The following is a 22,853-nucleotide window of genomic DNA, read 5'->3' on the forward strand; positions in this document are numbered from 1 at the left end:
AGCTGTCAGCCGTGGCTCAGTGGGTCGCACTCTCGCCGCTGCGTCAGAAGGTCGTGGGTTCAAGTCCCACTCCAGAGACTTGAGCCTATGATCCAGGCTGATACTCCCAGTGCCGTGCTGAGGGAGTGCTGCACTGTCAGAGGTGCCGTCTTTCAGATGAGACATTAAAGTGAGGCCTCGTCTGCCCTCTTGGATGGACGTAAAAGATCCCATGGTGCTATTTTGAAGAAGAGCAGGGGAGTTCTCCCTGATGTCCTGTCCAATATTTATCGCTCAGCCATCATCACTAAAACGGATTATCGCATTGATGTTTGTGGGATCCTGCTGTGCGCACATTGGCTGCTGCATTTCCCACAATACAGCAGAGTGACTACAGTTCAAAAAGCACTTCATTGACTGTGAGGTTCTTTGGGACGTCATGAGGTCGTGAAAGGTGCAAATCTTTTCTTCAACATTCAGGATGGGGGAGCTGCGTTTTAAAAACAAAATGAGGAAAAGGACAGTCATTCTGAGAGTGTTTCCTCAATACTGAGACCTAGCCTCTCTGGTAAGAGGAGATAACTAATGTGATTGGAAAGCAATATTACAGTAATCAACCGTCGCCCACTAACTGAAGGCCACAATGCTAACCAACCCCTTGAGTCGGAATGCAGGCCCACGGAGTGAAGGGACAGGACCTGCACACACTGAGCTCCCGATTTCTAGTGCCCTGCTGTTGGCAGCTGCCAAGTAGAGGCAAAAACCTTCAGTGTCAATAAATAGTTCTATTTTGACAGAATGTTTTCAGTGTGTGCTCTTCCTGACTTCCTTGTCTGCTCAGTCAACACCCCACAGCTGGGCAGGCCACGTACAGCGTCCTAGAGGCACAGGGAGCAGCGACTCTGCTGAGGGGTGAAGGGATGGGGTTCCTGAGCTCTGGCCATATCACGGGTACTGCTGCTCCAGTCCCTCTGAAACTTGAACTGAAATCCTTCCATCTCGACAGGTCGCGTAACCTGCAGTGTCAGAGAATCTTCCAGGTCAACGCTCCTATCAACTGTGTCTGCCTACATCCCAATCAGGTAAGGTGCAACTTTACGCAGCACCAAAGCTGCAGACAGGCTTTGTGTCCCTACCCCCGCGCTGAGAAGCTGCGTGTCGTGGTCTCCAGTGGAGCTGTGAAAAGTTGAAGCTGGAAATCCATCTCTCGCCCTCCCCACAGTAAACACTGCCGGCCACCGTGTGGCGCTGCTGCACTTTGCAAAGTCTCTCCATAGTTTGTCGGTGCTGATTGAGCCTGTGATCTGACCCAGCCCAACCTGAACTACGAAATCACAGTGTAACGAGTTACACCTTTGGCTGTTCCTGTGAAAGTGCAACTGCTGGATAGGATTGAACGGTAGGGTTCAGGTGCTGCACCCGCAATCCAAAGTTTGAGCGATGGAAAACTGACTTCAATAAATCTGACCATTAGAGGGGCAACAGCAGAGAAGATGACCATGAAAAACCCAACTAGCTCACCAACCGTCCAGCAGGGCAGAGAACCTGCTCTCTTCCTCCGATCTGACCTCCATTTGACTCTAGACCCACACTGCGTAGTTGACTCTTAATGCCCACTGAAGTGGTCAAGCAAACCACTCCATTTTAAAACAAAGCTGTACCATGACTATTTCTGGGCAGCTAGGGATGGGCAATAAACGCAGTCTCATCAAGCGAGCAGCTGAAACCAAAGACCGCGGATGAAGGAGGTACCGATCCGCCAGTACGCTCACGGCCTTCCGCGAGAGGTGGGCGCCGGAGGGATTGGAGTGCATCATCACCCCCGGCAAACAAATTTTAATTTGATTTAAGTTTATGGCCAAAAGTTAATTTGTTTATTTGTCGGTTTTTGTGCCCCTTTAATAAGGCGGCATTTGATTTACAGATCAACTAAAATAGTTGAGGGAGGTAACGATACTAAAATCAGACCATGCCGGGATCGGGACAGTTATGGGTGGCAGGGCCAATCATGGTTTGAGTCCTGATGTTCTGCTGATGTACACCTCAATAACTAGCCATGTCCCCACATCGTGGGGCATGGGAAAAATAGAATTTTTAATGATAGAATCATACAGTACAGAAGGGGGCTACTCGGCCCATCAAGCCCTTTGCTGGAGCTATCCTCTTAGTCCCACTCTTTCCTCATAGTCCTGCTAATTATTCCTTTTCAAGTATATGTCCAATTTCCTTTTGAAAGTTTATTTGACTCTGCTTTCGCCACCCTTTCCAGATCATCCATAACTCGCTGTGTAAAAGAAAAATTCTCCTTGTCTGCCCCCTGTTCCTTTTGCCAAAGATCTAATATCTGTATCCTCTGGTTACTGGCCCTCCTGCCAGTGGAAACAGTTTCTCCTTAACTAATCTCTCAAACACCTCTATTAAATCTCCCCTTGTCCTCCTCTGCCCCAAGGAGAACAATCCCAGCTTCTCTGGACTCTTCTCATAACTGAAATCTCTCATCCCTGGGAGTGTCTGCTGTCTGATTTTCATTGTAGAAATTTATCAGGCATGCCACTCAACAGCATTAATGGCTACAGCTATAGGAGCCTTCATTCACTTGCCTGCCCATCCTCATTATGGAGTTTAATACTCAGTTTTGGACTCTCCTAACCATGTGGATTGTGTTCAAGGGATTTTTCTCTTTTTTTTGTTTTGCAGGCAGAGCTGATTGTTGGTGATCAGAGTGGAGCCATTCACATCTGGGACCTGAAAACTGACCACAACGAGCAGCTGATCCCCGAGCCAGATGTTTCCGTCAACGCGGTTCACATCGATCCAGACGCAAGCTACATGGCAGCGGTCAATAGTTCGGTAAGTGACCTGGAACCATGACCGCAGCACAGGTCCTGTGCTCCAAACCAGACTGATTACAACAGTGTGGGTGGGATCTGCTGGGCCTGTGGTGGGATCTGCTGGACATGTGGTGGGATCTGCTGGGCCTGTGGTGGGATCTGCTGGGCCTGTGGTGGGATCTGCTGGGCATGTGGTGGGATCTGCTGGGCATGTGGTGGGATCTGCTGGGCATGTGGTGGGATCTGCTGGGCATGTGGTGGGATCTGCTGGGCATGTGGTGGGGTCTGCTGGGCCTGTGGTGGGATCTGCTGGGCCTGTGGTGGGGGTGGGATCTGAAGAGCCAGTGGCCCGACTGATGTTACTGCCTGACTGCCACCTTCCTTGTTCCTTTGCTCTTTCTCTCCAGGGCAATTGCTATGTGTGGAACCTGACGGGAGGGATTGGCGACGATGTCACTCAGCTCATTCCCAAGACCAAAATCCCAGCTCACAAACGCTACGCTCTCCGCTGCAAGTTCAGCCCTGATTCCACGTAGGTCCTTTCCTTTATAAGACCACCTGACCGCCATCAAACTCTCGCTGGTCAGTATCTCGAGTAGAGGAGGGATGGTGGGGGAAGATGCAGCATCCTGTGCCCGCTGCAAAGGGCCACACTTTTGTGTGACCCAAAACGTGACCATATTTACAAAGTAATCTGCGTGGGGGCGTAACCTGGGTGAACAATGACCCTGCTTACTGTGAAAGTTATCATTGGAACCAATAAATCCAAACCTTTGGACAAGTCACACCCTGACAGACTGTGTTCGCAGTCAGCATAGTTAGAGACAAAATGAGACAAAACCAGTCGCACATTTCACCAGATTCTAGTAAAAGACTTGATTTCTCAGCAGCACTTTAAAACTGTTACAAAGTAATAACATTGTGAAAGCTTTGTAGCTTGCTTAAATCCATTTTATGTTTCCTCCTTTTAATGTTTTGGGTCAGATTAGATTTAGTGAAATTAACCCACTCTGAGCACTGGACTTACAGGTGTGGGCCTCGCCGTCAGTAAGCCTTGCTTCACCAGTTCAAGCACATGATGGTGGTGCTGCTGCTTTTCCCTGTCTCTCGAGCTTTATGTCGGGCCGCCAGTGGCTTGTCGCATTGGCACTCAGCCTCCTTGTGCTTCTGCCGCTCATTGTCCTCCTCGGAGCAGGGGCTTTTCCCGCTTTCCCGGCCGCCATTCCTCCCTCAAGTCAACACAGCCAAAAATAGATTAGCTGGTCATTCATCGCATTGCTGTTGGAGGCATCTGCTGTGCGCAGACGGCTGCCAAGTCTCCCTACGTAACAGTTGCTACATTTCAGTCATTCGTTATATATGAAGCACTTTGATACGTTTCTGGAGATGTGCTCAGGTGCCTTATAAACACGCATCTTCTATTTAAACCGTGAAGTGTCAGTGCAACGCCTAACAGAGAAGAGAGCACTGCTAATTTGGCAATAAAAGTAAAGGTGCATAACAATTAATCTTAACAAAATGCCTATTACCTGATTCAACCATAAACGTTTTGTGTGTGTGCGTGCGTGCGCGCAGTGTGTGTAAAACAGTTACTGGGAGTTGTTAATTGCTTGTTAGCGGCTAAGCCAGAAGCATTGCAGGAAATCCTGTTGCTTAATATTTCACCAAGACTTACACAGGAATCTGTTGTAATAAAAGCTGGTGATAGACGGCTGGCGGAGTGGGGTACTGAGGTGAGCCAGCTGCTGCCTGTCCCTGACACACAGTTGGCGTCTTTCCATCAGTTTGCAGTGCTTGTGCTGTTTGGAGTTTTTTTTGCCCTCTATCCATCCTTTGCAGTGTCTATTTTCCTGGTGTGAGTTATTGTCCCTGTACTGCTCCTGCTCCTGAATTAAATGTGTGTGTGTGTGTGTGTGTGTGTGTGTGTGTGTGTCCCGCACCCTCCCCCAATGCTGTGCACATCTTTTGTTCAGTTTTCCGACTGAACAGTGGCTGAACACGGGACCAGCTGGAAGAAGGAGGTCACTGAAAGGAGACCCCTATCGGAGCCGATCCGCCGGCACTGGGAATTACCCCATCTAGTGGGTTTACCGCGAGCATCAAAGCCACCTGAATATGTCAGACAAGCTGTCACTAAGAAGGCTGAGGCTAACCAGGCCTCACGTATATTGGAGAACAATCCTCCTTTAACTGCCCCGTGTATTGTCTGTTATGGGTTTAAATCACCCCATAAATGTGCGTTATATAATAATCCTGTTTGAAATCATCCTGTTAATGTGTATACTAGAACAATCTCACTTTAATTTGTCCTGTTAATGTGTATTGTCTTGCAGTCCCACTATGTGTATTGTATTGCAGTCCCACTTTAAGCCCTGTTACTCTTTCCTGACAGACTTCTTGCTACATGCTCAGCTGACCAGACATGTAAAATATGGAGGACTTCTAACTTCTCCCTCATGACGGAGCTTAGCATAAAGAGCAACAACCCAGGAGAGACGTCACGGGGCTGGATGTGGGACTGTGCATTTTCTGGGGATTCACAATACATTGTCACAGGTAAGAAGTGTGCCGTCCATATAAGGAACTGGTCCCATTTTAGCACAGTTTATACTGGTGCGCAGAAGTGCTCTGGTATTAACACCAGGTTTGGCACAGATTGGTGATGAGTCGCTCCAGGTTACAACTGGATTCCTGGAAGACTTTGTGATTTGGATCTCTGAAAAACCTCCTGGACTCCTTGTTTTACATCATGACAACAAAGTGAGGTCTCATGGAAATGTCACGTGCGGGAACAGTTTGGAGGTGTATTGGGTTTGGTAAAAGACTCCATTCATGGCTTGAAGACTTTAGGTACTCTGCTTTACAAGCCCAGCAATTAGCCACTTTTGTCAGCTGTGGCTTAGTGGCTAGCACTCTCGCCTCTTGAGTCAGAAGGTTGGAAGTTCAAGCCGCACTCCAGGACTTGTGCACGTAACCTAGACTGATGCACCCAGTGAGGGAGTGCTGCACTATTTCGGATGCCCTGTCAGGTGGACGTAAAAGATTCCTTGGCACGACTTTGAAGTCTAGCAGGGGAGTTGTCCCGGTGTCCTGGGCAAATATTTATCTCTCAACCAACATCACTAAAACAGGTCATTATCTCATTGCTGTTTGTGGGAGCTTGCTACGTGCAAATTCTCTGCCGCGTTTCCCACATTACACTTTAAAATACTTCATTGGCTGTAAAATGTGTTGGGATGTTTTGAGGTCGTGAAATGCAAACTCTTTTAAAAGCACGTGAGCCAGATTAAAGTGGCTTAGCTGGCTGTAACTTTATTCATCAAGTGAGGCTGCTTGTGTGGGGGGACATTTATAAAGCATGTTGAGATGATTTTGATCTAGAAGTTTAAATTTTGGCGGAATGGGAATTCTTTGCGTACTGAAGGGGAATGTTCTTTCCGCTCACAGCCTCTTCAGATAACCTTGCCCGTCTGTGGTGCGTGGAGACGGGTGAAATTAAACGGGAGTACAGCGGCCATCAGAAAGCAGTCGTGTGCCTGGCCTTCAATGACAGTGTGCTGGGCTGAAGATCTCCAAAAGAGCCTGGCCCCCTCCCCTCTTTCACTCTCCCATCCTTCTCTTTGCCCCTATTCCCTTTCTCGTTCCAAGCACTTGTTGAAATGGATCCCTGTCGGAGTAGTTTTTTGGGGGTCTCTGAAAGGACAAGTTCGATCGGAGTTGCTGAGGACTGGAATATTTCTGCGTGCGCTGTCGGCAGGCTTGACATCATCACACGATTGGTGAGACAGTAACTAATGCCGCAGTCAGTAAGCCTCAATTCTGACACCGGTGAAGCACAGTGCTGGGTGAGTGAAATTTTCATACTGTGTCCACCTAAACTGAAAAAAAAATCTGGCAGCACAATTCTAGATGTCATCCTTCCAGACTTGGACAGTCGGAGCGTATTGTGAGCTTTCTAACACTGTAGTGAAGTATCGGTGAGTACAGATCTATCACTGGTGGTGATGATGGGAGTATTTTTAGGGTATGGGTTAAGGATACCTTGTGCAATGTTAAAGTGTATTGTCTCCAGTGTTACATTTCCTGCTGTGAACTTGTACTGATCCAGTGAAGAAGCTTGGCAACAGAATTAGGTCTCCAATGGGAGATGGTTTGTTCTCACTTCTACATGTGGTGGAGGCCATGATGGAAACTGTTTGGTCTGCAGCAAGTGGGCATTTATGTCTGGAGCCAGCGAGCTAGATGCCTGACAACTTCTGCATTGAAAGGATATGGAACAATGATTTTACAATGCTGTCAGTGAGTGCCTGAGTCATTAATCTGACACTGTGTAAAATCATCAAAACTACACACAAATAAAAATTATTTCTACACTTGTCTGGGTACTGCTTTCAATTTATTTTGTGTGAGAGGAGGAGTGTAGAAATGAGAGGATAGAGCCAATGAATGGCTCCAGCGTGGCTGGAAGATGGTGCAGGAGGGAGGGTTTCAGATTCCTGGGGCATTGGGACTGAGGGAGGTGGGACCTGTACAGGCTGGACGGGTTGCGCCTCAACAGGGCTGGAACCAATATACCCATGGGGAGGTTTTCTAGTGCTGCTGGGGAAGGTTTAAACAGGATGGTCTAAAATGGGTTTACAGTGTATGTATGTGAATGCACAAAACGTAGTAAACAAGGTAAGTGAGCTGCAGGCACAAATAGCCACATGGGAATATGATGATGTGACAATAACTGAGACCTGGCTCAAAGGACAGGATTGGGTATTAAATATTCCTGATTATAAGGTATTCAGGAAATATAGCGAAGGAAAGATAGGAGGTGGTGTGGCAGTATTAGTTAAGGAGAATGTTACAGTGCTGGAGAGAGAGGATGTCCTGGAGGGGTCAAGGACAGAATCTATATGGCTAGAGTTAAGAAATAATAGTGTCATTACACTACTAGGTGTATTCTATAGACCATCAAATAGTGAGAAATATATGGAGGATCAAATTTGCAGAGAAATTACAGAGAGGTGCAAGAACTATAGGGTAGTAATAATTGGAGACTTCAATGATTCTAATATAGATTGGGACCGTAATCGTGTAAAGGGCAGAGAGGGGGAAGAATTTCTGAAGTGTGTTCAGGAGAGCTTTCTGGACGAGGGAGGTGGCATTGCTGGATCCGATTCTGGGGACTGAGGTGGTTCAAGGTACAAGGGGGAAAGGAAGGGCAACTAAAACCAGAGCTTCCTGGGTGGTGAAACAGATAGAGAATATGATGAAGCAGAAAAAGAGCGCGTATGGCAGATGTCAGATTGCATATACATCTGAGAATCAGGATATATATATGAGAGAGAGCGAAGTGAAAAAGAAAATAAGAGGGGCAAAGAGAGGATATGATAATAGAATGGCAGCTAACATAAAAGGTAATATAAATAGTAAAAGGGTAATAAGAGGAGAGGTGGGACCGATTAGGGACCAAGAAGGAGACTTACACATGGAGGCAGAGGATATGGCTGAGGTACTAAATGAATACTTTGCATCTGTCTTCACCAAGAAAGAGGATGCTGCCATAGACACAGTGAAGGAGGATAAAAATTGATAAAGAAGAGGTATTAGAAAGGCTGGCTGTAAATCACTAGGAGCGGGTGGGATGCTGAGAGAATTGAGGGTGGAACTCGCAGAGGTACTGGCCGTAATATTCCAATCCTGCCAGATATCAGGGTGGTGCCAGAGGCCGAGAGAATTGCACATGTTATGCCCTTGTTCAAAACAGGGTGTAAAGTTAAACCCAGCAACTACAGACCAGTCGGTTTAACCTCGATAGTGGGGAAGCTTTTAGAAACAATAATCACGGACAAAATTAACAGTCACTTGGATAGGGGTGGATTAATTAAGGAAAGCCAGCACGGATTTGTTAAAGACAACTTGATTGAGTTTTTTGATGAGGTAACAGAGAGGGTTGATGAGGGTAATGCGGTTGACATGGTGTACATGGATTTCCAAAAGGCATTCGACAAAGTGCCACATAACAGGCTTGCCAGCAAAATTGAAGCCCACAGAATGAAAGGGACAATGGCAGCATGGATACGAAATTGGCTCAGTGACAGGAAACAGAGAGTAGGGGTGAACGGTTGCTTTTCGGACTGGAGGAAGGTGGTCCCCAGCGGTCGGTTCTAGGACCACTGCTTTTCTTAATATGTATTAATGGCCTGGACATGGGTGTACAGGGCACAATTTCGAAATTTGTAGATGACACAAAACTTGGAAGTATAGTGAACAGTCAGGAGGAGAGTGATTGACTTCAGGAAGACAGACAGGCTGGTGAAATGGCCGGATACGTGGCAGATGAAATTCAACACAGAAAAATGTGGTGATGCATTTTGGTAGAATGAGGAGAGGACATATAAACTAAATGGTACAATTCTAAAGAGGGTGCACGAACAGAGAGACCTGGGGGTATGTGTGCACAAATTGTTGAAGGTTGCAGGGCAGGTTGAGCAAGCAGTTTGAAAAGGCTTGCAGGATCCTGGGCTTCATAAATGGAGGTGTAGAATACAAGTGTGGAAGTGATGAACCTATACAAAACACTGGTTCGGCCCCAACTGGAGTATTGTGTCCAATTCTGGGCACCGCACTTTAGGAAGGATGTGAGGGCCTTGGAGAAGGAGCAGAAAAGATTTACGAGAATGATTCCAGGAATGAGGGACTTCAGTTACGTTGATAGACTGGAGAAGTTGGGGTTGTTCTCCTTGCAGCAGAGAAGACTGAGAGGAGATTTGATCGAGGTGTTCAAAATCATAAGGGGTCTGGACAGAGCAGCTGGAGAGAGAAACTGTTCCCGTTGGCGGAAGGGTCGAGAACCAGAGGAGACAGATTTAAGGTGATTGGCAAAAGAACTAAAGGCGCTGTAAGGAAAAACTTTTATACGCAGCAAGTGGTTAAGATCCGGAATGCACGGCCGGAAAAGGTAGTGGAGGCAGACTCAATTTTATCTTTCAAAAGGGAGTTGGATAAGTACCTGAAGGGGAAAAAAATTGCAGCGTTACGGGGAAAGGGCGGGGGGAGTAGGACTAGCTGAGAGTCGGTACGGGCTCGTCGGGCCGAATGGCCTTCCGTGATGTAACCATTCTATGATTCTAGGAGCAGGGTTATTGCGATCTAACAGTGAGCTGCCTTCCTCTGAGTGACTGAGTCAGAACCAATTCCTTTTTGCCTCCAGCTGCTTCCTGTCCTTGACTCTGAGTAGCTGTTGTACTTTTAGAACCACCAGTTAGTGGTCTTGCACCCGCTATTTGGATCGGTGACCTGCCCTGCCACAGATCACATGGACCCTGTCCGCAGTCTGACGTGTTTCTTGCACCCCCCCCCCCCCCCCCCCCCCACCTGCCTTCCTCCCAGTTCAGACCTCTTTCGATTGAATATTCAAATTGAGTTCCGGTAAAGGAGCACCATCAAAGTACTTTTAAACAAATCTTTATTGAAGTGTTAAACCCCGTGAATAACACTGGTCTGGTATCACACCAGGATGATCGTGCAAAACGGGCGGAATTCATGTCAATCGGTGTTATTGCATCAGATACAGATTTCACCTGGAGCGGGAGAAGGGTTCTGGGGTGGGTCAGCCAACCTGCAGATGGCCCTGTCTGATTGCGGGCATCTCCCAATGCTTCTGTGAGTCCGAGTTTAGATCTCTGGTCCCTCAGAGAAATCTGAACCTAATCGGTTCAATGCCCCACTTTCACGTTTCTATCTCGCAATTGGTCTACTGGTGGTACCCAACACTAAGTTAGCCTCTTCTGGGGCCTCTTCTCAGTTCCCTCCAGCCTGCTCTCCTCCCACCTCTTAGAAGGGCACCCTATTCTTCACAGTGCCCTGCCCTGGGGCAGCAGAGGAATCTGCTCCTTTCTGTTTCAATTTAACATCTTTATTTTCCTGCCTTACTGTGTAGCGCCCTTGCCCAGAGAGTGCATGGGCCGCCTGTTCCAGCTGCTACTAGTCCCTCTGTAACTGGTCCCCACGATCTGCTTGCGCTCTGTGTGGAGGTGCCCACCTGCAGGAGATATAGTGAGGTTACCAGCTCAGCCTCAGGAATTGCACACACAAAGCAACATCTGATCTACTGGCGAAGTTGGAACCCCATGCACTATGCTGCTGTGGTCTGTAAAGCACTTTGGGCGTCCTGAGGTCGTGAAAGGCGCTATATAAATACAAGTTTTTTTGCATTGAGTGGCCTCTCTGTCCCTTGTATTATGTTTGCATTGAGTAGCCTCTCTCTCTCTCTCTCTATCTCTTGCACTGTTTTGGTGGCCCGTCTTATCCATTGACTATTTTCGCTTTCTATCCCTTGCATACAATTGTGCGCTTTCTCCCTCGCTTGTGCTTGGCATTGAGTGACCTCCCTCTGTCTCTATGGCTTGGGTGTTGGGCACGGCTCAGTGTGCAGCACTCTCGCCTTTGAATCAGAAGATTGTGGGTTTAAGCCCCACGCCAGAGCCTTGAGCATGTATTCTAGATTAACACTCCAGTGGAGTACTGAGGGAGTGCTTCACTGTTGGAGGGTCTATTTTTCAGATGAGATGTTAACCGAGATCCCATCTGCCTTCTCGAGTGGACGTATAAGATTCCACGGCACCAGTCAAAGAGTAGAGGAGTTCTCCCTGGTGCCTTGGCCAATATTGATCCCTCAATCAACATCACTGAGAGAGATTATTTGGTCATTATCTCATTGCTGTGGGAGCTTGTTGTATGCAAATTTGCTGCCATGTTTCCCTACATTACAACAGTGACTACACTTCAAAAAGTACTTCTTTGGCTGTAAAGCCCTTTAAGGTGCCCCGAGATTGTCAAAGGCACTATAGAAATGCAAGTTCATTCCTCTGTTTCACTCTTTTTGTGTACATCTCTCACACTCTGCATTGAATGACCCTTTTCTCTCTCCTCTGCCTTGTACTCAGTTTGCACCGATTGGCCTCTGTCTCTCTCTCTCGCACTCTGCATTCAGTGATCTTTCTCTCATTCTTATCTGACTGTATGTTTGCAATGATTGGCCTCTCTCTCTTCCCTCCCATTCCCCTGCTCTGTGGAGTGGGTGTGGTTTTGAAGCTGGGATGCGTGATGTAATTCAATGTTTGTCTGGACATTTCAGACTCCGGCAGCAGAAACTTATCCATGTTGATTTGATCAGTTTTATTGTTTCTCTGAGAAGCACAAAGACAGATACATGGACAGTACATCTCAGTAACTCAAACCAGGAAACTGCACAAAGCAGTGGCATAGAAACGAACTTTCCAACTCGAGAGTAAAATATTCAATTTTGGTCATTTTAAGCACGAATACTTCACACATTTTAATTCTTAAAAAGGGAAAAACAAAGTTGCAATTGTTTTTCCAACAGATCATCACTTCCCCAAAAATAACACTTCCTCCCTCCCCTTCCTTCCTTCCTTCCTCCCTCCCTCCCTCCCTCCCTCCCCTTCCTTTCCTCCCTCCCTCCCTCCCTCCCTCCCTCCCCTTCCCTCCCTCCCTCCCTCCCCTTCCTTTCCTCCCTCCCCCCCCCCTCCCCCCCTTCCTCCCCTCCCTCCCCCCTCCCCCCCTTCCTCCCCTCCCTCCCCCCCCTCCCTTCCTTCCTCCCTCCCCTTCCTTCCTTCCTCCCTCCCTCTCCCTGTCCCCCTCATCCATTACAAGTTGTCAAGTATCGTCAGTGCAGTTCCAGCTACGACCAGATTTTTGTTTTTTGGGAGGGGCTACAAGTCCTTACACTGAGGCTAACTAACCAATTATTGAACATTAAGTACTGGGAAAGAAGGGAATCAGAATTTCAGAACTACGGGAAAGGCTGTGAAGGGCTGTACATTAAATTATGTTTTTTTTTTAAAACAAACATTCTGTCACTGTAAAGACTAACGTGAGGGAAAGGTGCAGCAACGGGTGTTTAATCTGGCAGATAGTAAAAACACACTGAGACGCAAACATTGTTTGGAAAACAGATATCGATGCAGAAGTAGATCAGCCGTTGTCTCCCAGGCCCTGTGGAAACAGAAAGGTAGCATTGTGAGAAAATAAATCGGCAGGCTCCGTGCAATTCAGGGATCAGGATCGCATAACATGCGTTTAATGACTGACTGAGTTCCCCTCAGAGCTGCAGCCACCCTAAGCTGAGTCATGGGCCAGAGTGTGGTGTGGTCACAGCGATACAGTGAAGGTTAGGAGTGCAGCAAGCTCCCTCCCCTCACTGCCAGTTACGGGAAGCACTGCGTCACTCGGTGAGCTGCAGAGTCTTGCGGTAACCATTCTGCATCATATCCCTGCCTGCCTGGAACCGTTGGCAACAGTCAAATGGGGTTTATTGTCGAGCAGCCAGAAAGAAAATTATCCGTCTGACCTTCTGCGTTCTGTCAGGTATAAATGAGAAAGGACGTTATTCCTAACCTAAGAAAATACGATTGTGCAATCGTTGAAATGAAAAAAAAAGCAGTACTTACTGTCACTTTTCTGAAGCCAGTAAACGGGGGTGTGATTGCAGAGGCTGTCAATGTGCTCCCCCAGAGTCAGAGGGTCCACTTTGTTTCTACTCAGGATCCCAAGATACTCTCTGGAGAACTGGGTTTCATTTCTCAGCAGCAGCAACTGGTTGAGCTAAAATAAGAAATGTTTTCTCTGTTGAACTTTTCTGGTTTTCCACGCGATAGATTTTCTACTTGTACTCTGTACATCCTGAACTCCTGTCCCATTTAATTGCTGTTTCCCCCATCGCCCGTATCTTCACAACCCTCCACTGGCTCCCTGTCCCCCATGTGTTGATTTCAAAATCCCTCCACAGCCTCTTCTCTCCATCTCTTCAACCCTCCCTCCAGCTCTACCTCCCAACTGATGCCCTCTGCCCTATGGACTCTGAATTTCTTTGTAAGAATCCACCTCTTGCCCCGACTCCTCCACAGCTGGGCGAGCTTTTGTCCACCACATTCCTGTGATATGGAATTCTTCTCCTATACCCCTCCACCTTGCTACACCTTCCGTCACAGGATTGGTTTGGATGAAGAAGACCTTTGGGCCCCATTTAAGAACATAAGAAATAGGGGCAGGGGTAGGCCATTTGGCCCCTCGGGCCTGCTCCACCATTTAATAAGATCATGGCTGATCTGATCATGGACTTCCTGCCTGCTCCCCATAACCCCTTATCACTCAAAAATCTGTCCATCTCTGCCTTAAATATATTCAATAACCCAGCCTCCACAGCTCTCTGGGGCTGAGAATTCCATAGATTTACAACCCTCTGAGAAGAAATTTCTCCTCTTCTCAGTTTTAAATGGGTGGCCTCTTATTCCAAGACTATGTCCCCTAGCTTTAGTTTCCCCTTAGAGTGGAAATATCCTCTCTGCATCCAACTTGTCGAGCCCCTACGTTATCTTGTATTTGATCTCATCCTTCCAGAATACCAACTCTGTCATCTACCCATTTCAGCTGTTTATGATTGTAGTGTACTAGCCATCATTCCAGATAACACGTTACAGTTCTCTGTAGAAAAACCTCCTCTAAAATAACTTCAATTGTGCCTTTGGTCTCCTCTCCTAGCTCTTGTTGCACAATGTATCTGTTCTACCTGGGTGTGCTTCACTACACAAAAAGTCAGATCAGAGACAAGAAAAGGACAATTCCTCTCCATTGAAGCTTATTCTTCCAGTACATCAACTTTCTAATCACAGCCCATCGCTCCAGCAGACTAAATCTCCCACTGAAACTCAACCCTCTATTGCATTAACTCTCCCATTGAAGCCTGTCCTACCAGCACATCACCTCTCTCATTGAAGAACATCCCTCCTGCACATCAACTCTCTCACTCGGGTTCACTCCTATGGTCTAATATCTCTCCCATTGAGGCCATCCTTGTAATATATCAACTCTCCCATTGACGTTCATCCCTCAGTTACATTAACTTTTTCACCATGGCATCCAATTGTGCTTTGAATAATCTCAAATATTTTGATTCTTATCATCTTGCTTGGTAGATTATTCCAAATATTTCTTACCATTTGATTGGGAAAAAAACAGTTGCGTTTGGGGGCTATAAGTGCGCTGCACAAAAGTGACCCTAGTTCAGCACTAATTGTGCAATGGCACTCAGAGGTCACACCTTGACTGCTGTGTAAAATGGACATAGAAACATAGAAAACATAGAAACTAGGTGCAGGAGCAGGCCATTCAGCCCTTCTAGCCTGCACCGCCATTCAATGAGTTCATGGCTGAACATGAAACTTCAGTACCCCTTCCTGCTTTCTCGCCATACCCCTTGATCCCCCGAGTAGTAAGGACTTCATCTAACTCCTTTTTGAATATATTTAGTGAATTGGCCTCAACAACTTTCTGTGGTAGAGAATTCCACAGGTTCACCACTCTCTGGGTGAAGAAGTTTCTCCTCATCTCGGTCCTAAATGGCTTACCCCTTATCCTTAGACTGTGACCCCTGGTTCTGGACTTCCCCAACATTGGGAACATTCTTCCTGCATCTAACCTGTCTAAACCCGTCAGAATTTTAAACGTTTCTATGAGGTCCCCTCTCATTCTTCTGAACTCCAGTGAATACAAGTCCAGTTGATCCAGTCTTTCTTGATAGGTCAGTCCCACCATCCCGGGAATCAGTCTGGTGAATCTTCGCTGCACTCCCTCAATAGCAAGAATGTCCTTCCTCAAGTTAGGAGACCAAAACTGTACACAATACTCCAGGTGTGGCCTCACCAAGGCCCTGTACAACTGTAGCAACACCTCCCTGCCCCTGTACTCAAATCCCCTCGCTATGAAGGCCAACATGCCATTTGCTTTCTTAACCGCCTGCTGTACCTGCATGCCAACCTTCAATGACTGATGTACCATGACACCCAGGACTCGTTGCACCTTCCCTTTTCCTAATCTGTCACCATTCAGATAATAGTCTGTCTCTCTGTTTTTACCACCAAAGTGGATAACCTCACATTTATCCACATTATACTTCATCTTTTTTTTTTTGAAATTCGTAGCCAATCGTTCCAATTCTTTGTCAAATCACAAACGCCAGAGGTCACCTTGGGCCCATTCAAGGATCACTCTGCGCCAATGCTCTTAGCCAAAAGGCCTAGAGCCACTGCACCGTTCCTGGAAGTACTGCAATACCAGGTTCGTGCCATGGAGGTGGATGGGTCAAGCCACCCCACCCACCTCCTGTTTCCAAAAAAGCAAGCATATACCTTCCTGATCCAGGGAGAACCACCCGGAGGTCATGGTGGCTACTCCCCTGTCAGGTCAGTTACGCATGATCTTAGCCAAAATGCACATTATACTTCATCTGCCATGCATTTGCCCACTCACCTAACCTATCCAAGTCACTCTGCAGCCTCATATCATCCTCCTCGCAGCTCACACTGCCACCCAACTTCGTGTCATCCGCAAATTTGGAGATACTTCATTTAATCCCCTCATCTAAATCATTAATGTACAATGTAAACAGCTGGAGCCCCAGCACAGAACCTTGCGGTACCCCACCAGTCACTGCCTGCCATTCTGAAAAGTACCCATTTACTCCTACTCTTTGCTTCCTGTCTGACAACCAGTTCTCACTCCACGTCAGCACACTACCCCCAATCCCATGTGCTTTAACTTTGCACATTAATCTCTTGTGTGGGACCTTGTCGAAAGTCTTCTGAAAGTCCAAATATACCACATCAACTGGTTCTCCTTTGTCCACTTTACTGGAAACATCCTCAAAAAATTCCAGAAGATTTGTCAAGCATGATTTCCCTTTCACAAATCCATGCTGACTTGGACCTATCATGTCACCATTTTCCAAATGCGCTGTTATGACATCCTTTAATAATTGATTCCATCATTTTACCCACTACTGAGGTCAGGCTGACCGGTCTATAATTCCCTGTTTTCCCTCTCCCTCCTTTTTTAAAAAGTGGGGTTACATTGGCTACCCTCCACTCGATAGGAACTGATCCAAAGTCAATGGAATGTTGGAAAATGACTGTCAATGCATCCGCTATTTCCAAGGCCACCTCCTTAAGTACTCTGGGATGCAGTCCATCAGGCCCTGGGGATTTATCGGCCTTCAATCCCATCAATTTCCCCAACACAATTTCCCGACTAATAAAGATTTCCCTCAGTTCCTCCTCCTTACTAGACCCTCTGACCCCTTTTATATCCGGAAGATTGTTTGTGTCCTCCTTAGTGAATACTGAACCAAAGTACTTGTTCAATTGGTCTGCCATTTCTTTGTTCCCCGTTATGACTTCCCCTGATTCTGACTGCAGGGGACCTACGTTTGTCTTTACTAACCTTTTTCTCTTTACATACCTATAGAAACTTTTGCAATCCGCCTTAATGTTCCCTGCAAGCTTCTTCTCGTACTCCATTTTCCCTGCCCTAATCAAACCCTTTGTCCTCCTCTGCTGAGTTCTAAATTTCTCCCAGTCCCCAGGTTCGCTGCTATTTCTGGCCAATTTGTATGCCACTTCCTTGGCTTTAATACTATCCCTGATTTCCCTAGATAGCCACGGTTGAGCCACCTTCCCTTTTTTATTTTTACGCCAGACAGGAATGTACAATTGTTGTAATTCATCCATGCGGTCTCTAAATGTCTGCCATTGCCCATCCACAGTCAACCCCTTAAGTATCATTCGCCAATCTATCCTAGCCAATTCACGCCTCATACCTTCAAAGTTACCCTTCTTTAAGTTCTGGACCATGGTCTCTGAATTAACTGTATCATTCTCCATCCTAATGCAGAATTCCACCATATTATGGTCACTCTTCCCCAAGGGGCCTCGCACAATGAGATTGCTAATTAGTCCTCTCATTACACAACACCCAGTCTAAGATGGCCTCCCCCCTAGTTGGTTCCTCGACATATTGGTCCAGAAAACCATCCCTTATGCACTCCAGGAAATCCTCCTCCACCGTATTGCTTCCAGTTTGGCTAGCCCAATCTATGTGCATATTAAAGTCACCCATTATAACTGTTGCACCTTTATTACATGCATCCCTAATTTCCTGTTTGATGCCCTCCCCAACATCACTACTACTGTTTGGAGGTCTGTATACAACTCCCACTAACGTTTGGTGCCCTTTGGTGTTCTGCAGCTCTACCCATATAGATTCCACATCATCCAAGCTAATGTCTTTCCTAACTATTGCATTAATCTCCTCTTTAACCAGCAATGCTACCCCACCTCCTTTTCTTTTTATTCTATCCTTCCTGAATGTTGAATACCCCTGGATGTTGAGTTCCCAGCCCTGATCATCCTGGAGCCACGTCTCTGTAATCCCAATCACATCATATTTGTTAACATCTATTTGCACAGTTAATTCATCCACCTTATTGCGGATACTCCTTGCATTAAGCCTTCAGGCTTGTTTTTTTAACACCCTTTGTTGTTTTAGAATTTTGCTGTACAGTGGCCCTTTTTGTTCTTTGCCTTGGGTTTCTCTGCCCTCCACTTTTCCTCATCTCCTTTCTGTCTTTTGCTTTTGCCTCCTTTTTGTCTCCCTCTGTCTCCCTGCATTGGTTCCCGTCTCCCTGCATTGGTTCCCATCCCCCTGCCATATTAGTTTAACTCCTCCCCAACAGCACTAGCAAACACTCCCCCTAGGACATTGGTTCTGGTCCTGCCCAGGTGCAGACCGTCCGGTTTGTACTGGTCCCACCTCCCCCAGAACCGGTTCCAATGCTCCAGGAATTTGAATCCCTCCCTGCTGCACCACTGCTCAAGCCACGTATTCATCTGCGCTATCCTGCGATTCCTACTCTGACTAGCACGTGGCACTGGTAGCAATCCCGAGATTACTACTTTTGAGGTCCTACTTTTTAATTTAGCTCCTAGCTCCTTAAATTCGTTTCGTAGGACCTCATCCCTTTTTTTTTACCTATGTCTTTGGTACCAATGTGCACCACGACAACTGGCTGTTCTCCCTCCCATTTCAGAATGTCCTGCACCCGCTCCGAGACATCCTTGACCCTTGCACCAGGGAGGCAACATACCATCCTGGAGTCTCAGTTGTGGCCGCAGAAACGCCTATCTATTCCCCTCACCATTGAATCCCCTATCACTGTCGCGCTCTCACTCTTTTTCCTGCCCTCCTGTGCAGCAGAGCCAGCCACAGTGCCATGAACTTGGCTGCTGCTGCCCTCCCCTGATGAGTCATCCCCCCCCCCAACAGTACTCAAAGCAGTGTATCTGTACCGGTACAGTAAGCAATAACCTTGATCTTTATGAATGTATAAATAACACTGCACAAAATAAGCTGAATCAATTTAACATTATCCCTCGGAATGGTGAATTGTGAATGCTGTCTTGTGTAACTTCATTGTCAGCCTGGCTGATCTGAGTTGTCACTAATCTCACTTTCCATTTCCTGTGTAATCTGATTACTATATCGGTAGAAACAACAAATTAAATATATTTGTCTCTGTATTTCCTCCTGCATCACTGCTGTGCCAGGACTGTGGATTGATGTCTCTGTCTCAAACTGAATTTCAGCTGCAATAACTGGGTCCACTTTTGTTATCGGTATACACAGATGATTTGGACTTGAGTATAGGGAACATAATCTTGCAGTTTGCGGACAACAAAGGGTTCAGCAAACACCAAGGAGACTGCAAAAGATTTCAGGAAGATGTAGACTCGGTTAATGGGCAGACAGGTGGCAGATGCAATTTAATGTGGTATCGTGTGAGGTGATAACATTTTTGAGAGGAAAACAAAACCATGGGATGAAAGTGTACACTCAAGGGAAGGGCACTTAAGAATGTGAATGAACAGAGATACCAAGGGTTCAAATACATAATTCCTTGAATGTGCAAAGTTAGGTAGATAAACCATAAAAACGGTCAACTGCATTTTGGGTTTTATAAATGATAGCATAGAGTAATGAAGTATACAAAATACTGATTAGGCCATAGTTAGAGTACTGTGTGCAGTTTTGGCCATCCTATTATCGAAAGGATATTAATGCCTTGCAGAATGTAAAGAAATAACTTGCATTTATATACCATGTACATTGTGCAGCAAAGATTCACCAGCATGATGACAAGGATAGAAAACTATAGTTATAAGTGACTTGAGATATTAGGATTGATTTCACTGCAACACAAAAGGCTAAGAGGAGATCTAATAGAGGTGTTTGAAATTCTGAAAGGATTTGCCTTGGCAGCAGTGCCAGGTGAAACTTCTCTAACAACACACACCATCCTCTGCCAGGGACTCAGCAATAGATTGAAACGGGAAGGGGCAAGATCATTAGAGAAAGTAACTACTAACGCAGAGACAAAGCAAAATAAAATAAGCTGTTTTCTGTCAGCCGAAGATATGCAGGGGAAAAAACAACATGATCACAAACACTGCATGTTTGGCTGTTTTTTTTCAACTATTAAACTCATTTTATAAATGAATAACAAGTAAACCCGATAGCTAAATGTAATCGATGGCTCAGTACTGAGCCATACAGAACAGAGAGTCAGAAGTTTGGTTGCTGCTGAGTTAGCTGAACTCAGCTGAGGGAATGGATGTGGCCATAGCGACCTTGGCTTAGGCATGGCGAAATTCAGCTTGGGTTCCACATTCTGATCACTGTACAGTGGCCTCTGCTGTAAAGTGTGGATGCCAAGTGATGCTTTGATCACACGCGCTGTGACTCCTCACCACAGTTGACCAGCTCAGCCTCTGGGCTCACACACGAAGAATAGCTGCTCGGGTGAGGTTGCTAGAGCCTGCGGAATCTTATCCCAGCAACAGTCAGCTCCCTCCGGGAGAGGAAGGGAGAGCCTTTTGGAGTCCTAACAGATCCACGTGAGTGCCCCAAACCTCACTGAAACCTAGTTCTCCTCAACGATGGGGAGCCTGTGTAAAGACAGCTCCTTGATTGGAATCAACTTGGAGACGTGAACTGAGATGATGTTTCAGCACAGCATTCCACATCAATGCTACACCTTTTTACAGTGAGAATGGAACAGAGCAAGCTTTGTGTTAGATCCATGGCCACACATCAAGAGATGCATTTTCATTCTGGACAACAGCACATTGCCAAAAACATACAGGCAGAGCTCGATGCTCGCTGGGTGCAACAGCCTGAGCTAATGTCCATGTAAAAGATCACTGCCAGTAACATTTTGTAACTTTTAATGAATTTAATGTCTAGGCCTATGAGAATATTAATGTATTTCTCAATTAGTCATTGTCCTCCTCTTTCATATCAGAACTGCCTTTGAATACTTGTAAATAAGAACATAAGAAATAGGAGCAGGAGTAGGCCATACGGCCCTTCGAGCCTGCTCCGCCATTTAATACGATCATGGCTGATCCGATCATGAACTCAAGTCCACCTCCTTGCCTGCTTCCCAAAACCTTTTATTCCCTTATCGGTTAAGAAACTCTCTCTCTCTCTCTCTCTCTCTCTTAAATTTATTCAATGTCCCAGCTTCCACAGCTCTCTGAGGCAGCAAATTCCACAGATTTACAACCCTCAGAGCAGAAATTTCTCATCTCAGATTTAAACGGGCGGCCCCTTATTCTAAGATTATGCCCCCTAGTTCTAGTCTCCCCCATCAGTGGGAACATTCTCTCTGCATCCACCTTGTCAAACGTTTTGATAAGATCACACCTCAATCTTCTAAATTCCAATGAGTAGAGGCCCAACCTACTCAACCTTTCCTCATAAGTCAGCCCCCTCATCCCCGGAATCAAGTGAACTTTCACTGAACTGCTTCCAAAGCAAGTATATCCTTTCGTAAATATGGAAACCAAAACTGCACACAGTATTCCAGGTGTGGCCTCACCAATACCCTGTATAACTGTAGCAAGACTTCCCTGCTTTTATACCCCATCCCCCTTGCAATAAAGGCCAAGATTCCATTGGCCTTCCTGATCACTTGCTGTACCTGCATACTATCCTTTTGTGTTTCATGCACTGCACCTGCCTCTCCAGGTGATTTTTTGTTTTATTCGTTCCTGGGATGTGGGCATCACTGGCAAGGCCAGCAATTATTGCCCATCCCTGAATGCCCTTGAGAAGGTGGTGGTGAGCCACCTTCTTGAACCGCTGCAGTCCGTGTGTTGAAGGTGCTCCCACAGTGCTGTTAGGGAGGGAGTTCCAGAATTTTGACCCAGTGACTGAAGGATCGGCGATACATTTCCAAGTCAGGGTGGTGTGCGACTTGGAGGGGAACTTGTAGGTGATGGTGCTCCCATGCGCCTGCTGCCCTTGTCTTTCTAGGTGGTAGAGCATCAGGGGAGGGCAGCAGCAGCCAAGTCCATGGCACCGTGGGTGGCTCTGCTGCACAAGAGGGCAGGAAAAAGTGGGAGAGCTATAGTGATAGGGGATTCTATTGTAAGGGGAATAGATAGACATTTCTGTGGCTGCAACCGAGACTCCAGGATGGTATGTTGCCTCCCTGGTGCAAGGGTCAAGGATGTCTCGGAGCGGTTGCAGGACATTTTGGAGCGGGAGGGTGAACAGCCAGTTGTCGTGGTGCATATAGGTACCAACGATATAGGTAAAAAAAACGGGATGAGGTCCGACAAGGTGAATTTAGGGAGCTTGGAGTTAAATTAAAAAGTAGGACCTCAAAGTTAGTAATCTCGGGATTACTACCAGTGCCACGTGCTAGCCAGAGTAGGAATCGCAGGATAGCTCAGATGAATACGTGGCTTGAGGAGTGGTGCAGAAGGGAGGGATTCAAATTCCTGGGACATTGGAACCAGTTCTGGGGGAGGTGGGACTAGTACAAACCAGACGGTCTGCACCTGGGCAGGACCGGAACCAATGTCCTAGGGGGAGTGTTTGGTGGTGCTGTTGAGGGGGGTTAATCTAATATGGCAGGGGGATTGGAACCTATGCAGGGAGACCGAGGGAAGTCGATTCGGGGCAGAAGCAAAAGATAGAAAGGAGAAAAGTAAAAGTGGAGGGCAGAAAAACCCAAGGCAAAAAGCAAAAAAGGCCTCATTACATCAAAATCCTAAAAGGGCAAAGTGTGTTAAAAAGACAAGCCTGAAGGCTCTGTGCCTCAATGCGAGGAGTATTCGTAATAATGTGGAC

At 46.6% G+C, this 22,853-nt stretch overlaps 3 protein-coding genes across 6 annotated transcripts in view; 1 reads left to right on the forward strand and 2 right to left on the reverse strand.

Annotated features, from left to right (window-relative positions):
* LOC139281281 (hexosaminidase D-like) overlaps positions 1-4,034 on the reverse strand; it is an 88,371-nt gene extending 84,337 nt beyond the window's left edge. For both annotated transcript variants that reach the window (XM_070901386.1, XM_070901385.1), the window contains exon 1: positions 3,838-4,034. The gene's annotated coding sequence lies outside the window, so the exon portion shown is untranslated. The remainder of the gene's footprint in view (positions 1-3,837) is intronic.
* mlst8 (MTOR associated protein, LST8 homolog (S. cerevisiae)) overlaps positions 1-7,183 on the forward strand; it is a 30,545-nt gene extending 23,362 nt beyond the window's left edge. For all 3 annotated transcript variants that reach the window (XM_070901391.1, XM_070901389.1, XM_070901390.1), the window contains exons 5-9: positions 986-1,061; positions 2,677-2,829; positions 3,218-3,342; positions 5,203-5,366; positions 6,258-7,183. In XM_070901391.1, coding sequence (XP_070757492.1) covers positions 986-1,061; positions 2,677-2,829; positions 3,218-3,342; positions 5,203-5,366; positions 6,258-6,376 — 637 coding nt within the window. In that variant the 3' untranslated portion in view covers positions 6,377-7,183. The remainder of the gene's footprint in view (positions 1-985; positions 1,062-2,676; positions 2,830-3,217; positions 3,343-5,202; positions 5,367-6,257) is intronic.
* Positions 7,184-12,515: 5,332 nt separating this feature from the next.
* bricd5 (BRICHOS domain containing 5) overlaps positions 12,516-22,853 on the reverse strand; it is a 28,906-nt gene continuing 18,568 nt past the window's right edge. Inside the window, exons 6-7 of the mRNA XM_070856650.1 lie at positions 13,274-13,427; positions 12,516-12,818 (exon numbers count right to left, since the gene is read on the reverse strand). Of these exons, the coding sequence (XP_070712751.1) occupies positions 12,724-12,818; positions 13,274-13,427 (249 nt within the window). The 3' untranslated portion in view covers positions 12,516-12,723. The remainder of the gene's footprint in view (positions 12,819-13,273; positions 13,428-22,853) is intronic.

The sequence above is a fragment of the Pristiophorus japonicus genome, chromosome 15 (assembly GCF_044704955.1).
Source record: "Pristiophorus japonicus isolate sPriJap1 chromosome 15, sPriJap1.hap1, whole genome shotgun sequence".
NCBI classification, from domain to species: Eukaryota; Metazoa; Chordata; class Chondrichthyes; family Pristiophoridae; genus Pristiophorus; species Pristiophorus japonicus.